The sequence below is a fragment of the Ptychodera flava genome, chromosome 16 (assembly GCF_041260155.1).
Source record: "Ptychodera flava strain L36383 chromosome 16, AS_Pfla_20210202, whole genome shotgun sequence".
Taxonomy (NCBI): domain Eukaryota; kingdom Metazoa; phylum Hemichordata; class Enteropneusta; family Ptychoderidae; genus Ptychodera; species Ptychodera flava.
In genome coordinates this window covers 32066869-32087422 of record NC_091943.1, presented here as the reverse complement: position 1 = coordinate 32087422, position 20554 = coordinate 32066869, and the positions used below count along the sequence as shown (strand labels likewise).

Sequence of the window (20554 nt, the reverse complement as noted above, 5' to 3'; positions counted from 1 at the left end):
AACTTTTAGTCATTATAGAGGATACTTTTGCACAACAGAGGGTTTAGGTCAGTAGAAATCATAACAACCTAAATCTTTTGCTTCAATGTGGCTGCTCGGATCATCAATAAATTGTTTAATGTACCTTAAAACGTGCACCCGATTGGCATGCCTGAAATGAAAATGGCAGGAAATGAGAGTTCCAGAAGGTATTTGTAAAGGAATTTTGATATTCAATAAATATTTAAGTCCCCCACTCCTTGCAACGTCAATTTTTTCAGATCCCGCTGGCGTGTTGTAATAAATAACATTATGACATTAAATTTTTTTTAAGTCCCCCGGTTTCATTCTGTCGAAATCTTAAATTTTCCACATGGCGATGGTGGCCATTTTAGATTCAGAGTCAGTATACGTAATTGCTTGGTAATATGTTTCTCCATATTTGTGCATGGTCACTTCTGATTTTGATTCTTGAGTCGACAAATGAAAAGTTCTTAGCAAACTGAGCAAACGTTAAGGTATTTTACTTTTCATCAAGCGTATATATCTTGGCGTTTAGCTCTGGTATCCGCAACATATAAGTGCCGACACTTTGGCCTCGTCTCCGAGAGCATATTTTCACTGGTACTACGTACACTACAATTACACGCTTTCATATGTCTGTTCTGTTTAACATATATCCATGAAGTTGACAAAAAATAGATAGTTTTAATAACTTCAGTAATTTTCGTTTTGGATTATGTAAGATCCTGTTTTCTGAATGATTTCTTTTATCTGGATTTATATCTGTGTGTCTTTCACGGTGTTGCTGTTTTTTATGTGAAATCACCTGTTTGTTTGTTTTCGTTGTACTATTGTATTTATAGTTTTTTTCAAACGAACCTGTTATTGGGGCAACCTGTTGGTTCGAGATCAAATAAATAAATTCGAGATTAAATAAATAAAGAGAAAGAAATGCTAATACTGGTGAAATATCAATAGTTTTAATTTTATTTCGATCAAACTTTCAGGATACAGAAATTGGATGTCACGAGCCTCATTGCCCATATAGAGAAAAACATTCCAGGTCTCCTTTAATCCTCCTTAAACAGGATATTGTATCTTTAAAAATATGTAAAGTTATCAACAGAATGCGCCTTTCTCTAGCGTTCCTGCATTTAAAACACTTAGTCCAATTCTTAATAAAATAGCCTGCAATGGCCTGTTTCGGCGATGACAATGTTTGGGTTGACAAAATTACCAGGGGTCAGATCGACGCCATCAATTACCGCCTGGGGTATGCCACACTTCGTGCGACGACTAGAGAAGCAGGGGTTAGCCATCAACATAGCGACGCAGCCGAGGGAATAGGGGCTCATCAGATATTCGGCAAGTTCCTCCATGCACTGCTTGTTTACATAATACTCATCACATTCGTCTTCGTAGTTTACCTCTAGAGGATCTGGCAGGAGGGGGAAACGAACAACGTCATTACCGTGGCCATGAGGAATAGATAGCGGGAACGAGGGTGCTATGTTCAAACGGGAAAAGGGAGATCTAGGGGTCGGACATCCAACCATAAAAACTGAACGAGTACGAGGTGCTCTCTCCCTTAGGGATTGGACATAAATCAAGAATGAAAATATTTTTTACCATCACTTGTTTGCGAAACTCGTAATAATATTTCCCGTTGGTAGTATACACAAAGAAAATAACGCTAACTCCAATTTTAAGTTTCAGACCAGGCCCTAAGCTTAAACTTGAAATAATTCTCAGATATCATTCAAAAATGTTGCCGTCGAAAATGTACAACGAAGTCATTAGACTTTTGTGATAGCGAAAGACAAGTACAGAAGGACTGGATAACTAAAATGTAGACTTGAGTGTTTCTATTGGAGAGAAAGTACAATATTAAGACAAGATTTAAAGTATAAGAATAATATATGCACATTAACTGTCGCAGCACCTTCATCAGACAAAGCGGTGCCTTTTTATCGACTTAACATGTAATGAAAACCCAAATGTAACATTGATCCTGCATGTAATAACGCTTGACTCAACATGTTATGCCGACCAAACATGTCATGAAACTTGAGCCCCATATAATGATAACACTATATAACAGTTCATCTCATATGCAATACATCGGCTTGCTATTACTCATTGGGTCATCAATCCATATTGTGGAGACTCAGCCTTTACTTGCTGGCTGCCTATCGTGTTTGCATTATTTATTTTTATTGTGTTTTCAGAAAACCATTTGATATGTTAATTGCTTTATCACTGTGTACTTGAAATTTAAATGCAGATGTTCTCAGTCATTATTGAGTAACTTGTAACTTTGTTTGCAAACTAGACTTACTTGTAGATTTTTCATAACATAAATCATAGTCGATCATGAAAGGAAGCCGTGACTCCATAATATTAATCCAGGTGTTGATGTTGAACGGTATTTCTTCTGTTGATCTTCGTATATCGCAGTTCAGATTTCTCAAGCATTCGACACGTTCCTGAAACCAAAATATTTCCAAATAGGATAATTTTGAGAGAGAGAGAGAGAGAGAGAGAGAGAGAGAGAGAGAGAGAGAGTGAAGGAGGGAGAGAATATCGTGAAGACAGCAATCATGAACTTCCCTTAGAATCAGTTCAGCGGACTTGATTAAAAAGCCTTCTGGTTGCACCACAGTCGACGTCGTTAAGCGCCGATCAATTCCTGGTAGAACTTTGGAATGAAAAATGTGCAAAAAATCCCAGCCCTGTGTACAATGGCACATCAGCTGTTCTTTACTTTACTTAAGATTATGCTAGCTCTTCAAACTATATACCCTAAAATAAACATACTGTGGACTGAACACATACACACACACACATACACACACACACACACACACACACACACACACACACACACACACACATATATATATATATATATATATATATATATATATATATATATATATATATATATATATATATATATATATATATATATATACACACACACAGCCAATGAGAAACAAAGTTATTGGAAAATCATTCAAGACCATCTTCGTCCGAGAATGTCCCTTCTCATGTACAAAAAAGGTAAAGACGTGGGACATAGGAGAGGAATGTAAAAGTAGTAGTAGTAGTAGTAGTAGTAGTAGTAGTAGTAGTAGTAGTAGTAGTAGTAGTGGTGGTGGTGGTAGTAGTAGTAGTAGTAGTAGTAGTAGTAGTAGTAGTAGTAGTAGTAGTAGTAGTAGTAGTAGTAGTAGTAGTAGTAGTAGTAGTGGTGGTGGTGGTGGTAGTAGTAGTAGTAGTTGTTGTTGTTCTTGTTGTTCTTGTTGTTGTTGTTGTTGTTGTTGTTGTTCGTCTACGAAAGCCAGTGTTTTGATAATTAATGCAGTGCAAACTAAAAGAAAAACATATATTACCATGATGAAACCGCAGTAGAGAGCGCTTTTCTTTTGTGAATTCCAGTTACAAGGATCCCTGATGTAGCTCGTCACAATTTCTTCGCAGTAATCTATGTCTGCCCATGTACATGCCTGTCACAGAAATGAACGGAATATCAATTCGATGGTCAAGTACACAGTTGTTCTAAATTTGCCTGCTCTTGTCGGATGTGAGATCGAAATCTTGTATGCAGAAGAAAGTCATTCAAGGGCATCAATAATCCTACTTATTTTCTTAGTGAACTTCGGAAGGCTTTTAGAATGAGAAGCGATATAGTAAGGTTGCAAATAAGTTAGATATTTAATCAAATGCCTGTAAAGTATTGGGAATCCCCAAAGTGAACAACCAAGTGCCTTGCACAATTAGCCAAATTGCCTATAATATTGTTCGAAATGCATTACATGTTCAATGGAGTGCCTGTGATGTTATTGCAAATGCCTAAAATGACAATCTCAATGCCTAACGACGTGACAGTAATGCCTAGCATGTTCTGAAAAATGCAAAACATCTGTAAATTGAAAAGACAATGTACATGAAACACTAAAGCCTGTATTGAATCTTTCCTCACGCAAACTTTCCTCGAGCAAATTTCCTACAAGTTTGTCTTATATTGTTGGTGTATATTTGGTGACACAGTGATAAATTTCCCAAACAAACATATCCTCGAGTGAGCTATATGACCAGTATTATTTACAATATAAAAATACGAAAATAACGTTTAACTGCATGGGACATCGGGTACCAATGCATATCAAGGGCGCCTACATGTGACAGTCGGTGTGAGGAGTCATAATGATATGATCGAGATTTGGTCTCACCCTCGGAGCTGCGTCAACTCTTGTGCTGCAGATAACGGCTGTGACCACTGCGACGAGGAGTTTTATCATCGTGGTAGGCCTTGTCAGTTAACTTATCGACTCTAAGAAATAAAAAACAGAATTGCTATGATCATTAATGAGATATATCAGGAGAGGTCAACCACTGATGCAGTACAAAAGACAAGCTAAAGGGCAGTACCCGTCATATGGAAATAAACAAGATCAAGATCGTCTAACGAAACCACTTTATGATAGTACAGAAAGGGAAGACACCTTGCAAAATAAAATGACCAGATAATCCATACATTGATCACTCTTGTATATATGTATGATATCGTTAAAATGGCCACGTTACTAGTAGAGTAACAGCATTACTTGTCATTCAATGAGTTCATTAGATACTTGTCAACAAAAGGTGAATAACGCCTTAATTCTTATGACCTGGACATTCAAGGAGTAAAGCAGAAGGTAAATGACTAAGACGTTTTGAATACTATTTACTCTTTTTAATTTGTAGCTTTAGAAGGAAAGTGGTCGATTCTGCAGACGAGTTTCCTTGTCTGGTTTTAGCTATTTTCTTAGTGATACGAATTACCGAATAACCGTAATTCTAGCGGTTTTATATATATATTCAAACATCATTACAACAAATCTCTACTTCATAACATGGGCCAAATCAGAAACTAGCTGTGAACTGAATGTGCTCACGTGTTTTACAACAAGTTTATTAATAGTAGTACGCTTCACAGAACAATCAGATATCTGTTATATCATTATATGTAGCAGGTTTCATCAACTTTCGCACAGTACTCTCAGAGTTAAATCACAAATTACAAAACTTTATTTAATACGCAAATTAGATGTTTATTAACTTGACACTGCTCAATGCTTCATCGGACAATTTGATATCTATCAGATCAACATTTATAGCATGTTTCATCAAATTTAATGCATTTATTTTGGAGTAATATCACTAATTACAAGGTTAATTAAATATGCAAATTAACTGTTAATTAACTTGACACTGCTCAATGCTTCATCGGACAATTTGATATCTATCAGATCAACATTTATAGCATGTTTCATCAAATTTAATGCATTTATTTCGGAATTATAATTGACTAATTACAAAACTTCATAAAATATGCAAGTGAGCTATTTATTAACTTGACACTGCCCAATGCTTCTCAGTACAATTAGATATATATCAGATCAATATCTGTAGCAGGTTTCACCGAATTTGGTGCTGTAATTTCAGAGTTATATACCTAATTACAAAGTTCATCAAATATGCAAATGAATCCTTAAAAACTTCACACTACTAAATGCCTTACACCACAGCTAGATATCTGCCTGATCACTATCTGCAGCAGATTCTATCAAATTTGGTACAGTTATTTCAGAGTTACATGACTAATTACAAAACTTCATAAAATATGCAAATGAGCCATTTATTACCTTGACACTGCCATAGGCTTCTCAACAAAAACGCAGATGTCGTACGACCGCACGTTTCAATACAAATCAGACTACCTATCGTAAAAGGGTACATCAGCCACTGTATGTAAAGTGTACATGTGCGCCTCCTATGCGGATTGCTGTGTACCGTACGATCGATCGACCGTTTCACGACAAGTTGATTTCTCCTCAAAGATTTCATGTCGGCGGAAGGCAGTGAAATTATTTTGATCTCCATAAAAGACTGACCAAAAACAATTCTTGACTGCTTTGGCTTCGAATAATGAAGAGCATTGAATTTCCATCAGCTTTTCAGCGATCCACGATTGATCACGATATTCGATCGGCACCTGAGCAAGCAGGTACCGTGAAATGTTCGTTGCCAAATGCTCCAAATAGTTAGTACGCAGTTGAAGTTGCTCTTTCTTTGAACATTTTTTCTCCTACCAAACGACATGGTCACTTTATAAGTCCGGCAATGGCCATTTGGCCATTCGCATTGGCTATCTTGACAAACAGAATATTTGGCATTGTCGTATGCAATAGCGCCGATCACTGAACGTCAGTTTTTCTTCATTAATATGCATAAATAAACATTTGTCCTCGTTTCCCGCAAGACCTACGAAAATAGGACCTGCTAATGTTACAATGCATTCTAAAAGTCACACTAATACGAATTTATGGCTCAGACTTGAAGCTGCAACAACAACCGCGCATGCAACAACAAAACTTGTCCAAATTTCAGGCGGCGGTGTCCGATGTCGCTCGCGCGCAGCCATATTAAGCAACAAATATAACCGGCCACATGCTAATTCCGTGTCGCCATTCGCCAGAATATATCACGTGACGAGAAAATAGATGTTCAGTCGCAAAAAAGACGTCAGAGGGTATTTTTGACAAACTTTTTCCCTGGGAAAATAGTTTTGACCAAATTTGGAAAAGTGCCCTGTCAAGTGACCGTAGTGTCGTCTGCAGCTTTCAAACAATGACGGATGACTAGAATGTGATGTGTACCGGGATGAGCGACAATAGCAAGATATGACTGGCCACTGGACCCTTGACCGTGAATCGCTGGTAAACTAACGGTTTGGGACGTCACGAGAGCAACTTTTTTTGCAGTCTGTTAGCGATTGAGTTAGTCGCGTAGACAGAGAGCGGACTCGAGCTTATTTCGGCCGAATATAGTTAGAAAAGATAATTTTCGTGCGCGGTCCAAATCGGGACCGCGTCCTCTGGATCTTCCTATGATAGTCAGCAGGGCTGTGGTGGGAGGCAGTATAACGCCGGGAACACATAGCACGGTACGCAGGGTACCCTGAGACCTGATGCATGCCTTAAACATTATGATACATTGCATGAATAATCTTAAACATCATTCCACAAATATCTCCCTTTAGTGAAACCAATCCGTGGCATTTTTAGGCCAACCGAATTTGAATGTCGAATCGAAGAAGGAATTCTGAAATATCGTCATATTTCTTTCCGTGATTGTCGTTTTAGAGTTGGCATTTCCAACATCGGATTTTACATGTTGCATTACGCGGCCAGCTTATATTTGATGATGATATTAGACAACGAAACGCGTATTAGCTCGAAATCCAGCACATATGCAATGTTTGCACGAAAAAAGTGAGAAGATGTAAAGACCATCGCTTTAGCCTTTGCAATATGCTTGGAATAATTCGAATATCGAAATTTGATGTGGAACAGGAAATTAATTCGTTTGTTAATTTTTCATTTGTATATGCGGAGCCTCCCTCTAAAAGGACGCGAAGCTATGGTGGCGTTCATTGTGTAATCCATGGACACCAATAGGCAACACGCAGGCACACGCTCAAGAAAATGCCTCTTTTTAGTTTTTTTCCGGCCGCAACAGGGCAGACAACTGCCAAGCGGTCAGCGCGAAGCTGCTGCCGATCGAACTCTGTGGTTACATTCAAATTCTAACGCGACTGGAAGACGACTTTTTAGGAAATTCTAGCGTTCGTGTTGGGGAATCAATGACCGTCAGCGATTTGAACGCTTGTATAAACTCTGTTTGCAACAGGTGACAAAAGGTTGAGATCAGTTTGTGTAATTAATGTTATAGAAATCAAACATCGTACTGGCCAACTGTCTGACCGGGAGGAGAACTCCACTGATGCAAGAACCTGCGATTGAAAATTGCGGCTTTAATGTTGACCTGGACCTGGCGTCACAAGTCGGACAGAATCCGTGGCATTATTAGGCCAACCGAATTTGAATGTCGAAATCGAAGAAGGAATTCTGAAATATCGTGATATTTCTTTCTGTGATTGTCGTTTTAGAGTTGGCATTCCCAACATCGGATTTTACATGTAACGCCGTGCATTACGCGGCCAGCTTATATATGATGACGATATTAGAGAACGAAACGCCTATTAGCTCGAAATCCAGCACATGTGCAATGTTCGCACGAAACAAGTGAGAAGATGTAAAGGCCATCGCTTTGCAATATGCTAGGAATAAATTGAATATCGAAATTTGGTGTAGAACAGGAAGTTAATACGTTTGTCAATGTTTCATTTGTAAAGGCGGAGTCTCCTTTTAAAAGGGCGCGAAGCTGTGGTTGCGTTCACTGTGTAAGTGGACACCAAATAGGCAACACGCGAGCACACGCTCCAGAAACTGCCACTTTCTAATTTTTTTCCAGTCGCAACAGGACAGAAAACTGTCAAGCAGTCAGCGCGAAGCTGCTGCCGATCGAACTCTGTGGTTATATTCAAATTCTAACGCGACTGGAAGATGATTTTTAGGAAATTCGAGCGTTGGTGTTGGGGAATCAATGACCATTGGCGATTTGAACGGACTGTCAATCAAACGCTAACCTTGTATAAACTCTGTTTGCAGGATTAGCAAAAGAAGCCAAAAGGTTGAGATCAGTTTGTGTAATTAATGGTATAGAAATCAAACATCATACTGGCCAAGTGTTTGACTGGGAGGAGAACTCCACTAATGCGAGAACCTGGGATTGAAAATTGCGGCTTTAATGTTGACTTGACCTGGCGTCGCAAGTCGGACGGCTATGCCAAACATAATAAGTTTCAAATTAAATGAATGTTTCAGTCAGGCATATTTAATTACAAACGAGTTACTCTGCTTTGTTTCCGAAACAGACGGCACATGGTCACCATGCTCCCCCCAATCCCAATAGAGCTGTTATTGAGTTGCGTTTGCCAGAGTGGACAAAGTTTCAGGGTAACCACTTTTCGGCTAGATGCGTTCCTTATTCAGAATAAAATAATTGATGGGGGTTTATAAACATGTAATTAATTTGCAGTTCTCTACAGCTCGATATCTTTTCTTACTTTCTTTTTCACTTTTACCGGGACCAACTTGAAGAAAAGCCTTTATGTAACTATCATCTACTGACAGCCGTTCTAGATCCATAGCTGTCATTGTGCCAGACTTTCAAATCAGCCTCAGGCTGAGTTAACAGCGGCTCAGCATAGACACTAACTTTGCAGTTTTATCAGAAAGTATCACAAGGGCAGGAAGGAGCGCGCTTTTTACGTGTAGACACCAGCTATTGAGGAAACCGTTGACAGTATAGGCGCGGATGGATGTTTTGTCTAAAATGTATCAGTCTCAGTGAGACGGGATTATCACTAAAAATGTAACATTGTCGGGTCCAACCAATATCGAAAATCGCATATCGGAAATAAGGGGCTGTGTATCAAATTGCAATATTCGATTTTGTTTCACGCATAAGACAGAACACGTCGCACAAGAGCAACTACTTCATGTGCAATATTGCTAGTCAACACTCATAAATATCAATTTAAAGCCGAATCCACACAAATGTTTTTCTCTTTCAAAACTAGAAAGATGCCTGGCCGCCAAATGTATCGCGCATCTCGTGCACTTTAAATTTTCAAATTCGTTCACAAATTCGCAGCGGTTTATGTAAAATTATCTTGTAAACGTCATTTCCTTGGGTCTGAAATCTGTGACAAAATGCAATTTAGACATATTTATCATGTCTTTCTCTGATTTCCACATCGAAATATGGTTGGCCTAATAATGCCACGGATTGGACAGCCATGCCAAACATAATAAGTTTTACATTAAATGAACGTTTCAGTCAGGCAATTTTAATTACAAACGAGTTACTCTGCTTTGTTCCCGAAACAGACGGCACATTGTCACCATGCCCCCCCCCCTCCCATCCCAATAGAGCTGTTTATTGAGTTGCTTGTGACAGAGTGGACAACATTTCAAGGTAACTACTTTGTGTTCCTTATTCAGAATAAAATAATTAATTGATGGGGATTGATAATCATGCACGTAATTGACTTGCAGTTCTCTACAGCTCGATGTTTTGTCTTAATTTCGTTTTTGACTTTCCCCGGGATCAAGAAGTGCTCTTATGTAACTATCATCGACTGACAACTGTTTTACATCCACAGTTGTCCTTGTGACACTTTCAAATCAGCCTCAGGCTGAGTAAACAGCGGCTCAGCATAGACACTAACTTTGCACTTTTATCAGAAAGTATCACAAGGGCAGGAAGGAGCGCGCTTTTTACATGTAGACACCAGCTATTGAGGACACCGTCGACAGTATAGGCGCGGATGGATGTTTTGTCTAAAATGTATCAGTCTCAGTGAGACGGGGTTATCACTAAAAATGTAACATTGTCGGGTCAAAACCAACATCGAAAATCGCATATCCGAAATAAGAGGGCTGCATATCATATTTCAATATTCAATTTCATTGCGCGCATAAGACAGAACACTTAGCACAAGGGCAACTACTTCATGCGCAATGTTGCTATTCAACACTCGTAACATCAATTTAAAGCAGAATTACACACAAATGTTTTCTCTTTCCAAACTAGGAAAATGCCTGGCCGCAAAATGTATCGCGCACCTCTTGCAATTTAAATTTTCGAATTCGTTCATAAAATCGCAGCGGTTTATGTAAAATTAGCTGGTAAACGTCATTTCCTTGGGTCTGAAATCTGTGACGAAATGCAATTTAGACATAATTTATCATGTCTTTCTCCGATTTCCACATCGAAATATGGTTGGCCTAATAATGCCACGGATTGCGCACCTCGCGCAATTTAAATTTTCGAATTCGTTCATAAAATCGCAGCGGTTTATGTAAAATTAATCCGTGGCATTATTAGGCCAACCATATTTCGATGAGGAAATCAGAAAAAGACATGATAAATTATGTCTTAATTGCAATTTGTTACAGATTTCAGACCCAAGGAAATGACGTTTACAAGCTAATTTTACATAAAACGCTGCGATTTTGTGAACGAATCCGCAAATTTAAATTGCGCGAGGTGCGCGATACATTTGGCGGCCAGGCATTTTTCTAGTTTAGAAAGAGAAAAACATTTGTGTGGAATCGGCCTTAAATTGATATTTTCGAGTGTTGACTAGCAATATTGCGCATGAAGTAGTTGCTCTTGTGCGACGTGTTCTGTCTTATGCGTGCAACAAAATCGAATATTGCAATTTGATATCACTGCTCCTTATTTCCGATATGCGATTTTCGATATTGGTTTGGACCCGACAATGTTACATTTTTAGTGATAATCCCGTCTCACTGAGACTGATACATTTTAGACAAAACATCCATCAGCGCCTATACTGTCAACAGTTTCCTCAATAGCTGGTGTCTACATGTAAAAAGTGCGCTCCTTCCTGCCCTTGTGATACTTTCTGATAAAACTGCCAAGTTAGTGTCTATGCTGAGCCGCTGTTAACTCAGCCTGAGGCTGATCTGAAAGTCTGGCACAAGGACAGCTATGGATCTAGAATGGCTGTCAGTCGATGATAGTTATATAAAGGCACTTCTTCAAGTTGATCCCGTGAAAAGTGAAAAAAGAAAGTAAGAAAAGATACCGAGCTGTAGAGAACTGCAAATTAATTACGTGTTTATAACCCCCATCAATTATTTTATGCTGAATAAGGAACGCATCTAGCCGAAAAGTAGGTACCCTGAAACTTTTTTCCACTCTGGCAAACGCAAATACAGCTCTATTTGGATGGGTGGGGAGGGAGAGAGCATGGTGACCATGTGCAGTCTGTTTCGGAAACAAAGCAGAGTAACTCGTTTGTAATTAAATATGCCTGACTGAAACTTTCATTTAAATTGAAACTTATTATGTTTGGCATAGCCGTCCGACTTGCGACGCCAGGTCAAGGTCAACATTAAAGCCGCAATTTTCAATCCGAGGTTCTCGCATTAGTGGAGTTCTCCTCCCAGTCAAACACTTGGCCAGTATGATGTTTTATTTCTATACTATTAATTACACAAACTGATCTCAACAAATCCTGCAAACAGAGTTTATACAAGGTTAGCATTTGATTGACAGTCCGTTCAAATCGCCAATGGTCATTGATTCCCAACACCAAGGCTCGAATTTCATAAAAATCATCTTCCAGTCGCGTTAGAATTTGAATATAACCAAAGAGTTCGATCGGCACGGCAGCAGCTTCGCACTGACTGCTTGGCAGTTTTCTGCCCTGTTGCGGCCGGAAAAAAAGTAAAAAGTGCCAGTTTCTGTAGAAATCCGTGGCATTTTTAGGCCAACCGAATTTGAATGTCGAAATCGAAGAAGGAATTCTGAAATATTGTCATATTTAATTCCGTGATTGTCGTTTTTAGAGTTGGCATTTCCAACATCGGATTTTACATGTAACGCCGTGCATTACGCGGCCAGCTTATATTTGATGATGATATTAGAGAACGAAACGCGTATTAGCTCGAAATCCAGCACATATGCAATGTTCGCACGAAACAAGTGAGAAGATGTAAAGACCATCGCTTGGCAATATGCTAGGAATAAATCGAATATCGAAATTTGGTGTAGAACAGGAAGTTAATTCATTTGTCAATGTTGCATTTATAAAGGCGGAGCCTCCTTTTAAAAGGGCGCGAAGCCGTGGTTGCGTTCACTGTGTAAGTGGACACCAAATAGGCAACACGCGGGAACACGCTCCAGAAAATGCCACTTTTTAGTTTTTTTCCGGCCGCAACAGGGCAGAAAACTACCAAGCAGTCAGCGCGAAGCTGCTGCCGATCAAACTCTGTGGTTATATTCAAATTCTAACGCAACTGGAAGACGATTTTTTTAGGAAATTCGAGCGTTGGTGTTGGGGAATCAATGACCGTTGGCGATTTGCACCGACCGTTAATCAAACGCTAACCTTGTATAAACTCTGTTTGCAGGATTAGCAAAAGAAGCCAGAAGGTTGAGATCAATTTGTGTAATTAATGGTATAGAAATCAAACATCATACTGGCCAAGTGTTTGACTGGGAGGAGAACTCCACTAATGGGAGAACCTGGAATTGAAAATTGCAGCTTTAATGTTGACCTTGACCTGGCGTCATAAGTCGGACGGCTATGCCAAACATAATAAGTTTTACAGTAAATGAAAGTTTCAGTCAGGCATATTTAATTACAAACGAGTTACTCTGCTTTGTTTCCGAAACAGACGGCACATGGTCACCATGCTCCCCCCCCCCCATCCCAATAGAGCTGTTTATTGAGTTGCGTTTGCCAGAGTGGACAAAGTTTCAGGGTAACTACTTTTTGGCTAGATGCGTTCCTTATTCAGAATAAGATGGGCGTTGATAAAGACGTAATTAATTTGCAGTTCTCTACAGCTCGATGTCTTTTCTTACTTTCTTTTTTCACTTTTTCCGGGATCAACTTGAAGAAGTGCCTTTATGTAACTATCAGCGACTGACAGCCGTGCTAGATCCCATAGCTGTCCTTGTGCCAGACTTTCAGATCAGCCTCAGGCTGAGTTAAGAGCGGCTCAGCATAGACACTGACTTTGCAGTTTTATCAGAAAGTATCACAAGTGCAGGAAGGAGCGCGCTCTTTACATGTCTAGTAGACACCAGCTATTGAGGAAACCGTCGACAGTATAGGCGCGGATGGATGTTTTGTCTCAGATGTATCAGTCTCAGTGAGACGGGATTATCACTAAAAATGTAACATTGTCGGGTCCAAACCAATATCGAAAATCGCATATCCGAAATAAGGAGCAGTGTATCAAATTGCAATATTCGATTTTGTTGCACGCATAAGACAGAACACGTCGCACAAGAGCAACTACTTCATGCGCAATATTGCTAGTCAACACTCGTAAACATCAATTTAAAGCCGATTCCACACAAATGTTTTTCTCTTTCCAAACTAGAAAAATGCCTGGCCGCAAAATGTATCAATCCGAATCCGTGGCATTATTAGGCCAACCATATTTCGATGTGGAAATCAGAGAAAGACATGATAAATTATGTCTAAATTGCATTTTGTCACAGATTTCAGACCCAAGGAAATGACGTTTACAAGCTAATTTTACATTAACCGCTGCGATTTTGTGAACGAATTCGAAAATTTAAATTGCGCGAGGTGCGCGATACATTTGGCGGCCAGGCATCTTTCTAGTTTTGAAAGAGAAAAACATTTGTGTGGAATCGGCTTTAAATTGATATTTACGAGTGTTGACTAGCAATATTGCACATGAAGTAGTTGCTCTTGTGCGACGTGTTCTGTCTTATGCGTGAAACAAAATCGAATATTGCAATTTGATACACTGCCCCTTATTTCGGATATGCGATTTTCGATTTGGTTTGGACCCGACAATGTTACATTTTTAGTGATAGGCCTAATCACGTCTCACTCAGACTGATACATTTTAGACAAAACATCCATCCGCGCCTATACTGTCGACGGTTTCCTAAATAGCTGGTGTCTACATGTAAAAAGCGTGCTCCTTCCTGCCCTTGTGATACTTTCTGATAAAACTGCAAAGTTAGTGTCTATGCTGAGCCGCTGTTAACTCAGCCTGAGGCTGATCTGGAAGTCTGGCACAAGGACAGCTATGGATCTAGAACGGCTGTCAGTCGATGATAGTTACATAAAGGCACTTCTTCAAGTTGATTTACGGGAAAAATGAAAAAAAGAAAGTAAGAAAAGATATCGAGCTGTAGAGAACTGCAAATTAATTACGTGTTTACAAACCCCCATCAATTATTTTATTCTGAATAAGGAACGCATCTAGCCGAAAAGTAGGTACCCTGAAACTTTGTCCACTCTGGCAAACGCAACTCAATAACAGCTCTATTGGGATTGAGGGGGGGGGGGGAGAGCATGGTGACCATGTGCCGTCTGTTTCGGAAACAAAGCAGAGTAACTCGTTTGTAATTAAATATGCCTGACTGAAACTTTCATTTAATGTGAAACTTATTATGTTTGGCATAGCCGTCCGACTTGCCACGCCAGGTCAAGGTCAACATTAAAGCCTCAATTTTCAATCCCAGGTTCTCGCCGTTTAGTGGAGTTCTCCTCCCAGTCAAACACTTGGCCAGTATGATTTTTGATTTTTATACCATTAATTACACAAACTGATCTCAACCTTTTGGCTTCTTTTGCTAATCCTGCAAACAGAGTGTACAAGGTTAGCGTTTGATTGACAGTCCGTTCAAATCGCCAATGGTCATTGATTCCCCAACACCAACATTCGAATTTCCTAAAAATCATCTTCCAGTCGCGTTATAATTTGAATATAATCACAGAGTTCGATCGTCAGCAGCTTCGCGCTGACTGCTTGGCAGTTTTCTGCTCTGTAGCGGCCGGAAAAAACTAAAAAGTGGCAGTTTCTGGAGCGTGTGCCCGCGTGTTGCCTATTTGGTGTCCACTTACACAGTGAACGCAACCACGGCTTCGCGCCCTTTTAAAAGGAGGCTCCGCCTTTACAAAAGAAACAATGACAAACGAATTAACTTCCTGTTCTACACCAAATTTCGATATTCGATTTATTCCTAGCATATTGCAAAGCGATGGTCTTTACATCTTCTCACTTGTTTCGTGCGAACATTACATATGTGCTGGATTTCGAGCTAATACGCGTTTCGTTCTCTAATATCATCATCATATGTAAGCTGGCCGCGTAATGCACGGCGTTACATGTAAAATCCGATGTTTGAAATGCCAACTCTATAACGACAATCACAGAAAAAATATGACGATATTTCAGAATTCCTTCTTCGATTTCGACATTCAAATTCGGTGGCCTAATAATGCCACGGATTGTATCGCGCACCTCGCGCAATTTAAATTTTCGAATTCGTTCACAAAATCGCAGCGGTTTATGTAAAATTAGCTTGTAAACGTCATTTTCTTGGGTCTGAAATCTGTGACAAAATGCAATTTAGACATAATTTATCATATCTTTCTCTGATTTCCACATCGAAATATGGTTGGCCTAATAATGCCACGGATTCTGTAGCGTGTGCCTGCGTGTTGCCTATTTGGTGTCCACTTACACAGTGAACGCAACCACGGCTTCGCGCTCTTTTAAAAGGAGGCTCCGCCTTTACAAATGAAACATTGAAAAATGAATTAACTTCCTGTTCTACACCAAATTTCTATATTCGATTTATTCCTAGCATATTGCCAAGTAATGGTCTTTACATCTTCTCATTTGTTTCGTGCGAACATTGCATATGTGCTGGATTTCGAGCTAATACGCGTTTCGTTCTCTAATATCATCATCAAATATAAGCTGGCCGCGTAATGCACGGCGTTACATGTAAAATCCGATGTTGGAAAAGCCAACTCTAAAACGACAATCACAGAAATAAATATGACGATATTTCAGAATTCCTTCTTCGATTTCGACATTCAAATTCGGTTGGCCTAATAATGGCAGCGGTTTATGTAAAATTAGCTTGTAAACGTCATTTCCTTGGGTCTGAAATCTGTGACAAAATGCAATTTAGACATAATTGATCATGTGTTTCTCTGATTTCCACATCGAAATATGGTTGGCCTAAAAATGCCACGGATTCTCACCAAGTGTTTCTGCCCGACGTATTAAGCGATTATTAATTACAGAAGTAAAGATTCTGCTGGAAATACTTAGTAAAGAAAGTCCTTTGTAGTTTCCCGGACAGTTTACCTGGAATGAACTTGGGCTTTAGTTAAATAGAATATTGCATTACTATGGACACTGAAAAGGTGGTCATGATCAACTCGTCTACATTTTGTTTACCTTCCAAATAATCTACAGTTTTTACTATGTATTAAAGGACATCATAAATTGTAATCATAAATACATATTCAACTTCAATTGCAACCTCAAATGTGGTAACCGTTATATATATCTATAATGTACATGGATAATTCAGGTGATAATCGGGTCAAGTAAATCTGTGTAGATAGTGATATTGATATCGATATAGGCTATGTCTGACTGGGAGGAATACCCACTAATGCGAGAACCAGGGATTGAGAACGGCGGCTTTAACTTTTCCCGAGCAAGGGTAATAATATATGAAGATGTGCACGGAACAGATTTATTCACTGATGCTCGTCAACTGTATTTATTGGTGGTATGTGTCTACCATTTTGCTTCTGTAATGCGCAGTATTAAGTGTTAAAATTCAACTTGACTGTATCGCAAATAAGGTGAAATATACAGGTATACCATTGGAACGTGAGTGTACTTTTTAAATGATTGTGTTGATAAATTTTAAATGAACTTCCCAACTTTTCATATTGTAGTTCTTGGTTTGACTAAGATATGAAAATATATCAACCTGCCAATACCGTTTTAACACTACAGAATTTATCTTCACAACAGAATGATCTGCAACAGGTTAACTACTTCGATCAATACCTTCATGTCATTGCACAGTGAGTACCGGTAATATTTCTCATCAGGGCATTTTAGATTCCCAGACCGGGGATATTTCTCATCAGGTCAGGACATTTTAGATTTCCGGATCGTCAGTACATTTCAAAATCATACGACTAGCTCTGATACGGGGGCTGAATGAAAGATAAACTCACCTTGCAGTGAAGTAAGAACGACGTCGTATCACTCGGTTATCAGCTCACCGTCGACAATGTTTGGTATCTCAGCGTGAATGATATACCCACATGAAGGGACTTGGTTTATATTATATAGCGCACAAACACTGACATTCGTGGAAATTATGCAGTAACTTGTTAATTTATTTCTATTGGGAACGTCAATTGTGTGCTATTTTTATGCAAATGGCAATTGAGTAATAGCATCAACTAGTCACAACGAGAGATCTCGATCTTATGCTATATTTACACTATGTTCCCGGTGACCACGGCAGCCCCGTTTCAGGCCACCGTGTACAAAGCGTGATGGACGTGAGACAACGTGGAGGACCGGAAAGGGCAAACGTGACTAGCCGTGATTGCCGAGTTAGGAGCTGAATTGTGTCTATCGCTCTGTTCCTATTCTAAACTCTATGTATTGTCAATGGGAGGTAAATATGCTAAACACGATAAAACACAGCTAAACGCAGCTAAATTACGATATTTAGCCCGATCTAAATAGCGCTCTAATTTTTCTAATTTAGCTGGAGTTTAGACCGGCTATGAAGATTCCAAAATTTTATTCAGCGATGTATCCGGTAATTACGATATTTAGCCCGATCTAAATAGTGTTCTAAACATTCTAATTTAGCCGGAGTTTAAATCGGATGTGAGGAGAAATAAAAATATTTTTCCAGGGATGGAAAATGAATATAAAATACTGGGAGGGCAACCAAATTCTTGACGTAAATATAAAATTAAAAATGCGACCAATTTCTGAAGAGGTCTACAGAACACAGGTTATTCTCTGTGCCGACTTGTTCTTTGATGTGATATTTGGTAACGTGCGTTTCAAAGAATGATAAAGTACGAAAACGACATGTTGTACAATCCAGAAAATTATATAAAATACGAGGAGGGCAACCAAATTAACTCGTACGCTGCTCGATATTTGTTGTGTTATGCGGTTAAAAATAGTGGTTGTTTGTTTGTTTTCGATTTGAATCTCTGTGACTTTTCCCCTTTACCACGTTCGCTGACATATTCGCTGATCAGTTCCCACCTCTTTGGCGTTCGTCAGGGAAGTGACGGGCGGCGTCCACAACACCAATAATTTGTCGAACGGAGATAAAAAAAAAAAAAAACCCGACATGTTAAAGTACTGAATTCGTGCATATCTCCATAGACCATTCAGTGTTCAAGGGATTACGATTTCTCTCATCTTTAATTCTTGACGAGGAGTGTGGTCGTATCATAGACAGTCGAGAAAGTTTCTCGACTGTCTATGGTCATACAAAGTTGTGTGGGCATGCCATGCGGTCTAATAATTTGACAATCGTCGCATTAAAACGCGTTAATTGTTCTTATCAACAGACATTGTTTCTGTGAGCCCAGGTCGTGGGAAAGAAAGTTATTACACCTGTCAGTCAAAATGAAAGAATAAATCAAACACCATCGTTTTTACCACAGTGACGTTGAACAAACTAATGAAAATGCATTTTGCTATCTCTATTAAATATTGTGATTATCGGATATATAGCTGGAGCAAATTTTGGACTCCTCAGAGCCGATCAAAGAGAGCGAGCGTTCTAAACTTTCTAATTTAGCCTAGCTTGAGTTCAGACGGGCTCTGAGGAGTCCAAAATTTTTTCCAGCGATACATCCGATAATTATGATATTTAGCCCGATCTAGAGAACGTTTTTAACTTGATGATTTAGCCGTAGTTTAGATCGGCTATGATGAATCAAAAAATTTTTCGCGGGAATATAATTTGGCCCCTCAGAGCCGATTTTGAAAGTTTTGAACGATATTTAGATCGGGCTGGGATATAAATTCTTATTTGGTTTTCTAAATTTCCAGTTAAACTTTCTAAGTTTAGATTTAGATTTAGACAATTATAATTTAGCCTTCTAAATGTATGTGTAAATATAGCATTTATGGTTGATACTGTAAGTTTTTCTCGAGGGTCTATGGTGCAACCACAGACAAATATAGACACAGTGTCTATATTTGTCTGTGGATGCAACCAACTGCAATCAGCAAGCGGACCGATACAGTTAGTTCTTTACAGTAGGCGGGGAAGAAACTTCAGTTTTTACGGTGGGCGAGGAGAAAGTCCCTAGCATTAAGTACCGGAAAATAGGTAGAGGAAGCGAATGCCGTGTGTACTGCGGCATTTTGTAATACTGACGCATTTTGTAATAACTTACGCAAAATGTAATAAGGGGTATCAGCATTTTGTAATAACTGACGCATTTTGTAATAACGTCTGCAGTATTTTGTAATAAACCAGTCTACGCGTTTTGTAACAAGGGTATCAGCATTTTGTAATAAAAAATTGACTACGCAAAATGTAACAAGGGTATCAGCATTTTGTAATAATTCGCACTTTGTAATAACAGTTAACGCATTTTGTAATAATTTTAAAAACTTTTCCCAGTTTTAAAGCATTAGCAGATATTTTTTGACTTTGGAATGGTATTACAAAGAGTGTGTTTACTCGTTAAGTAAGTACAAAAATTGATCGCTCCCTGACTTCCATTTCAAATTAGAATGACTTAATTTTAGATAGCTGTCAATCAGTATTTTTACCAACTGATCATCTGAGGCAGGTAACTACTAGATTTTGACTAGTTTATTATCATATATTTGAGAGAATAATTGGTATACACAGTCAGTTGATTTATTAAATAGAGGATAACAACATTCTTTCTGATGTACATGTATTGCAGACAACCAGCAATCAACAGGTAGATACTCAGATAAAATAAAATATAATAACATAAAATAAATTACTATACATCTGCCTTCGCAAACAATAGAATCGAGCTTCCGTAAAAACGGACACGTAACGGGCATGCAGTAACCCCTTTACTTTCATATTTGATAATAAACATTGCATCATTGAATGGCTCCATACTTAAACTCCATACTGTACTTTGAAAATAACTTCTGATAAAAGAAACAGAAGTAAATGTATTACGACTGTTTGCAGGTGAAAAATATTATGAGGTAATAACGACAGTTCACCAAGA

At 38.8% G+C, this 20554-nt stretch overlaps 1 protein-coding gene across 1 annotated transcript; it reads right to left on the bottom strand.

Annotated features, from left to right (window-relative positions):
• Window positions 1-946: 946 nt before the first annotated feature.
• On the bottom strand, window positions 947-17626 carry LOC139114606 (uncharacterized). The gene is made up of 5 exons (XM_070676420.1): window positions 17519-17626; window positions 4215-4315; window positions 3375-3488; window positions 2321-2468; window positions 947-1420 (listed from the first exon to the last, which is right to left on the bottom strand). Exons 2-5 carry the CDS (start codon window positions 4281-4283, stop codon window positions 1158-1160), a joined length of 594 nt encoding a protein of 197 aa, XP_070532521.1. The 5' UTR covers window positions 4284-4315; window positions 17519-17626; the 3' UTR covers window positions 947-1157.
• Window positions 17627-20554: the final 2928 nt, after the last annotated feature.

Coding starts and splice junctions, on each gene's coding strand:
- LOC139114606 (XM_070676420.1), bottom strand. CDS start 4,283: ATGATAAAACTCCTCGTCGCAGTGGTCACAGCCGTTATCTGCAGCACA. Junction 3,489..4,214: donor GAGTTGACGCAGCTCCGAGG/GTGAGACCAAAT, acceptor TTTCTGTGACAG/GCATGTACATGGGCAGACAT. Junction 1,421..2,320: donor ATGTTATGAAAAATCTACAA/GTAAGTCTAGTT, acceptor CCCTCCTGCCAG/ATCCTCTAGAGGTAAACTAC.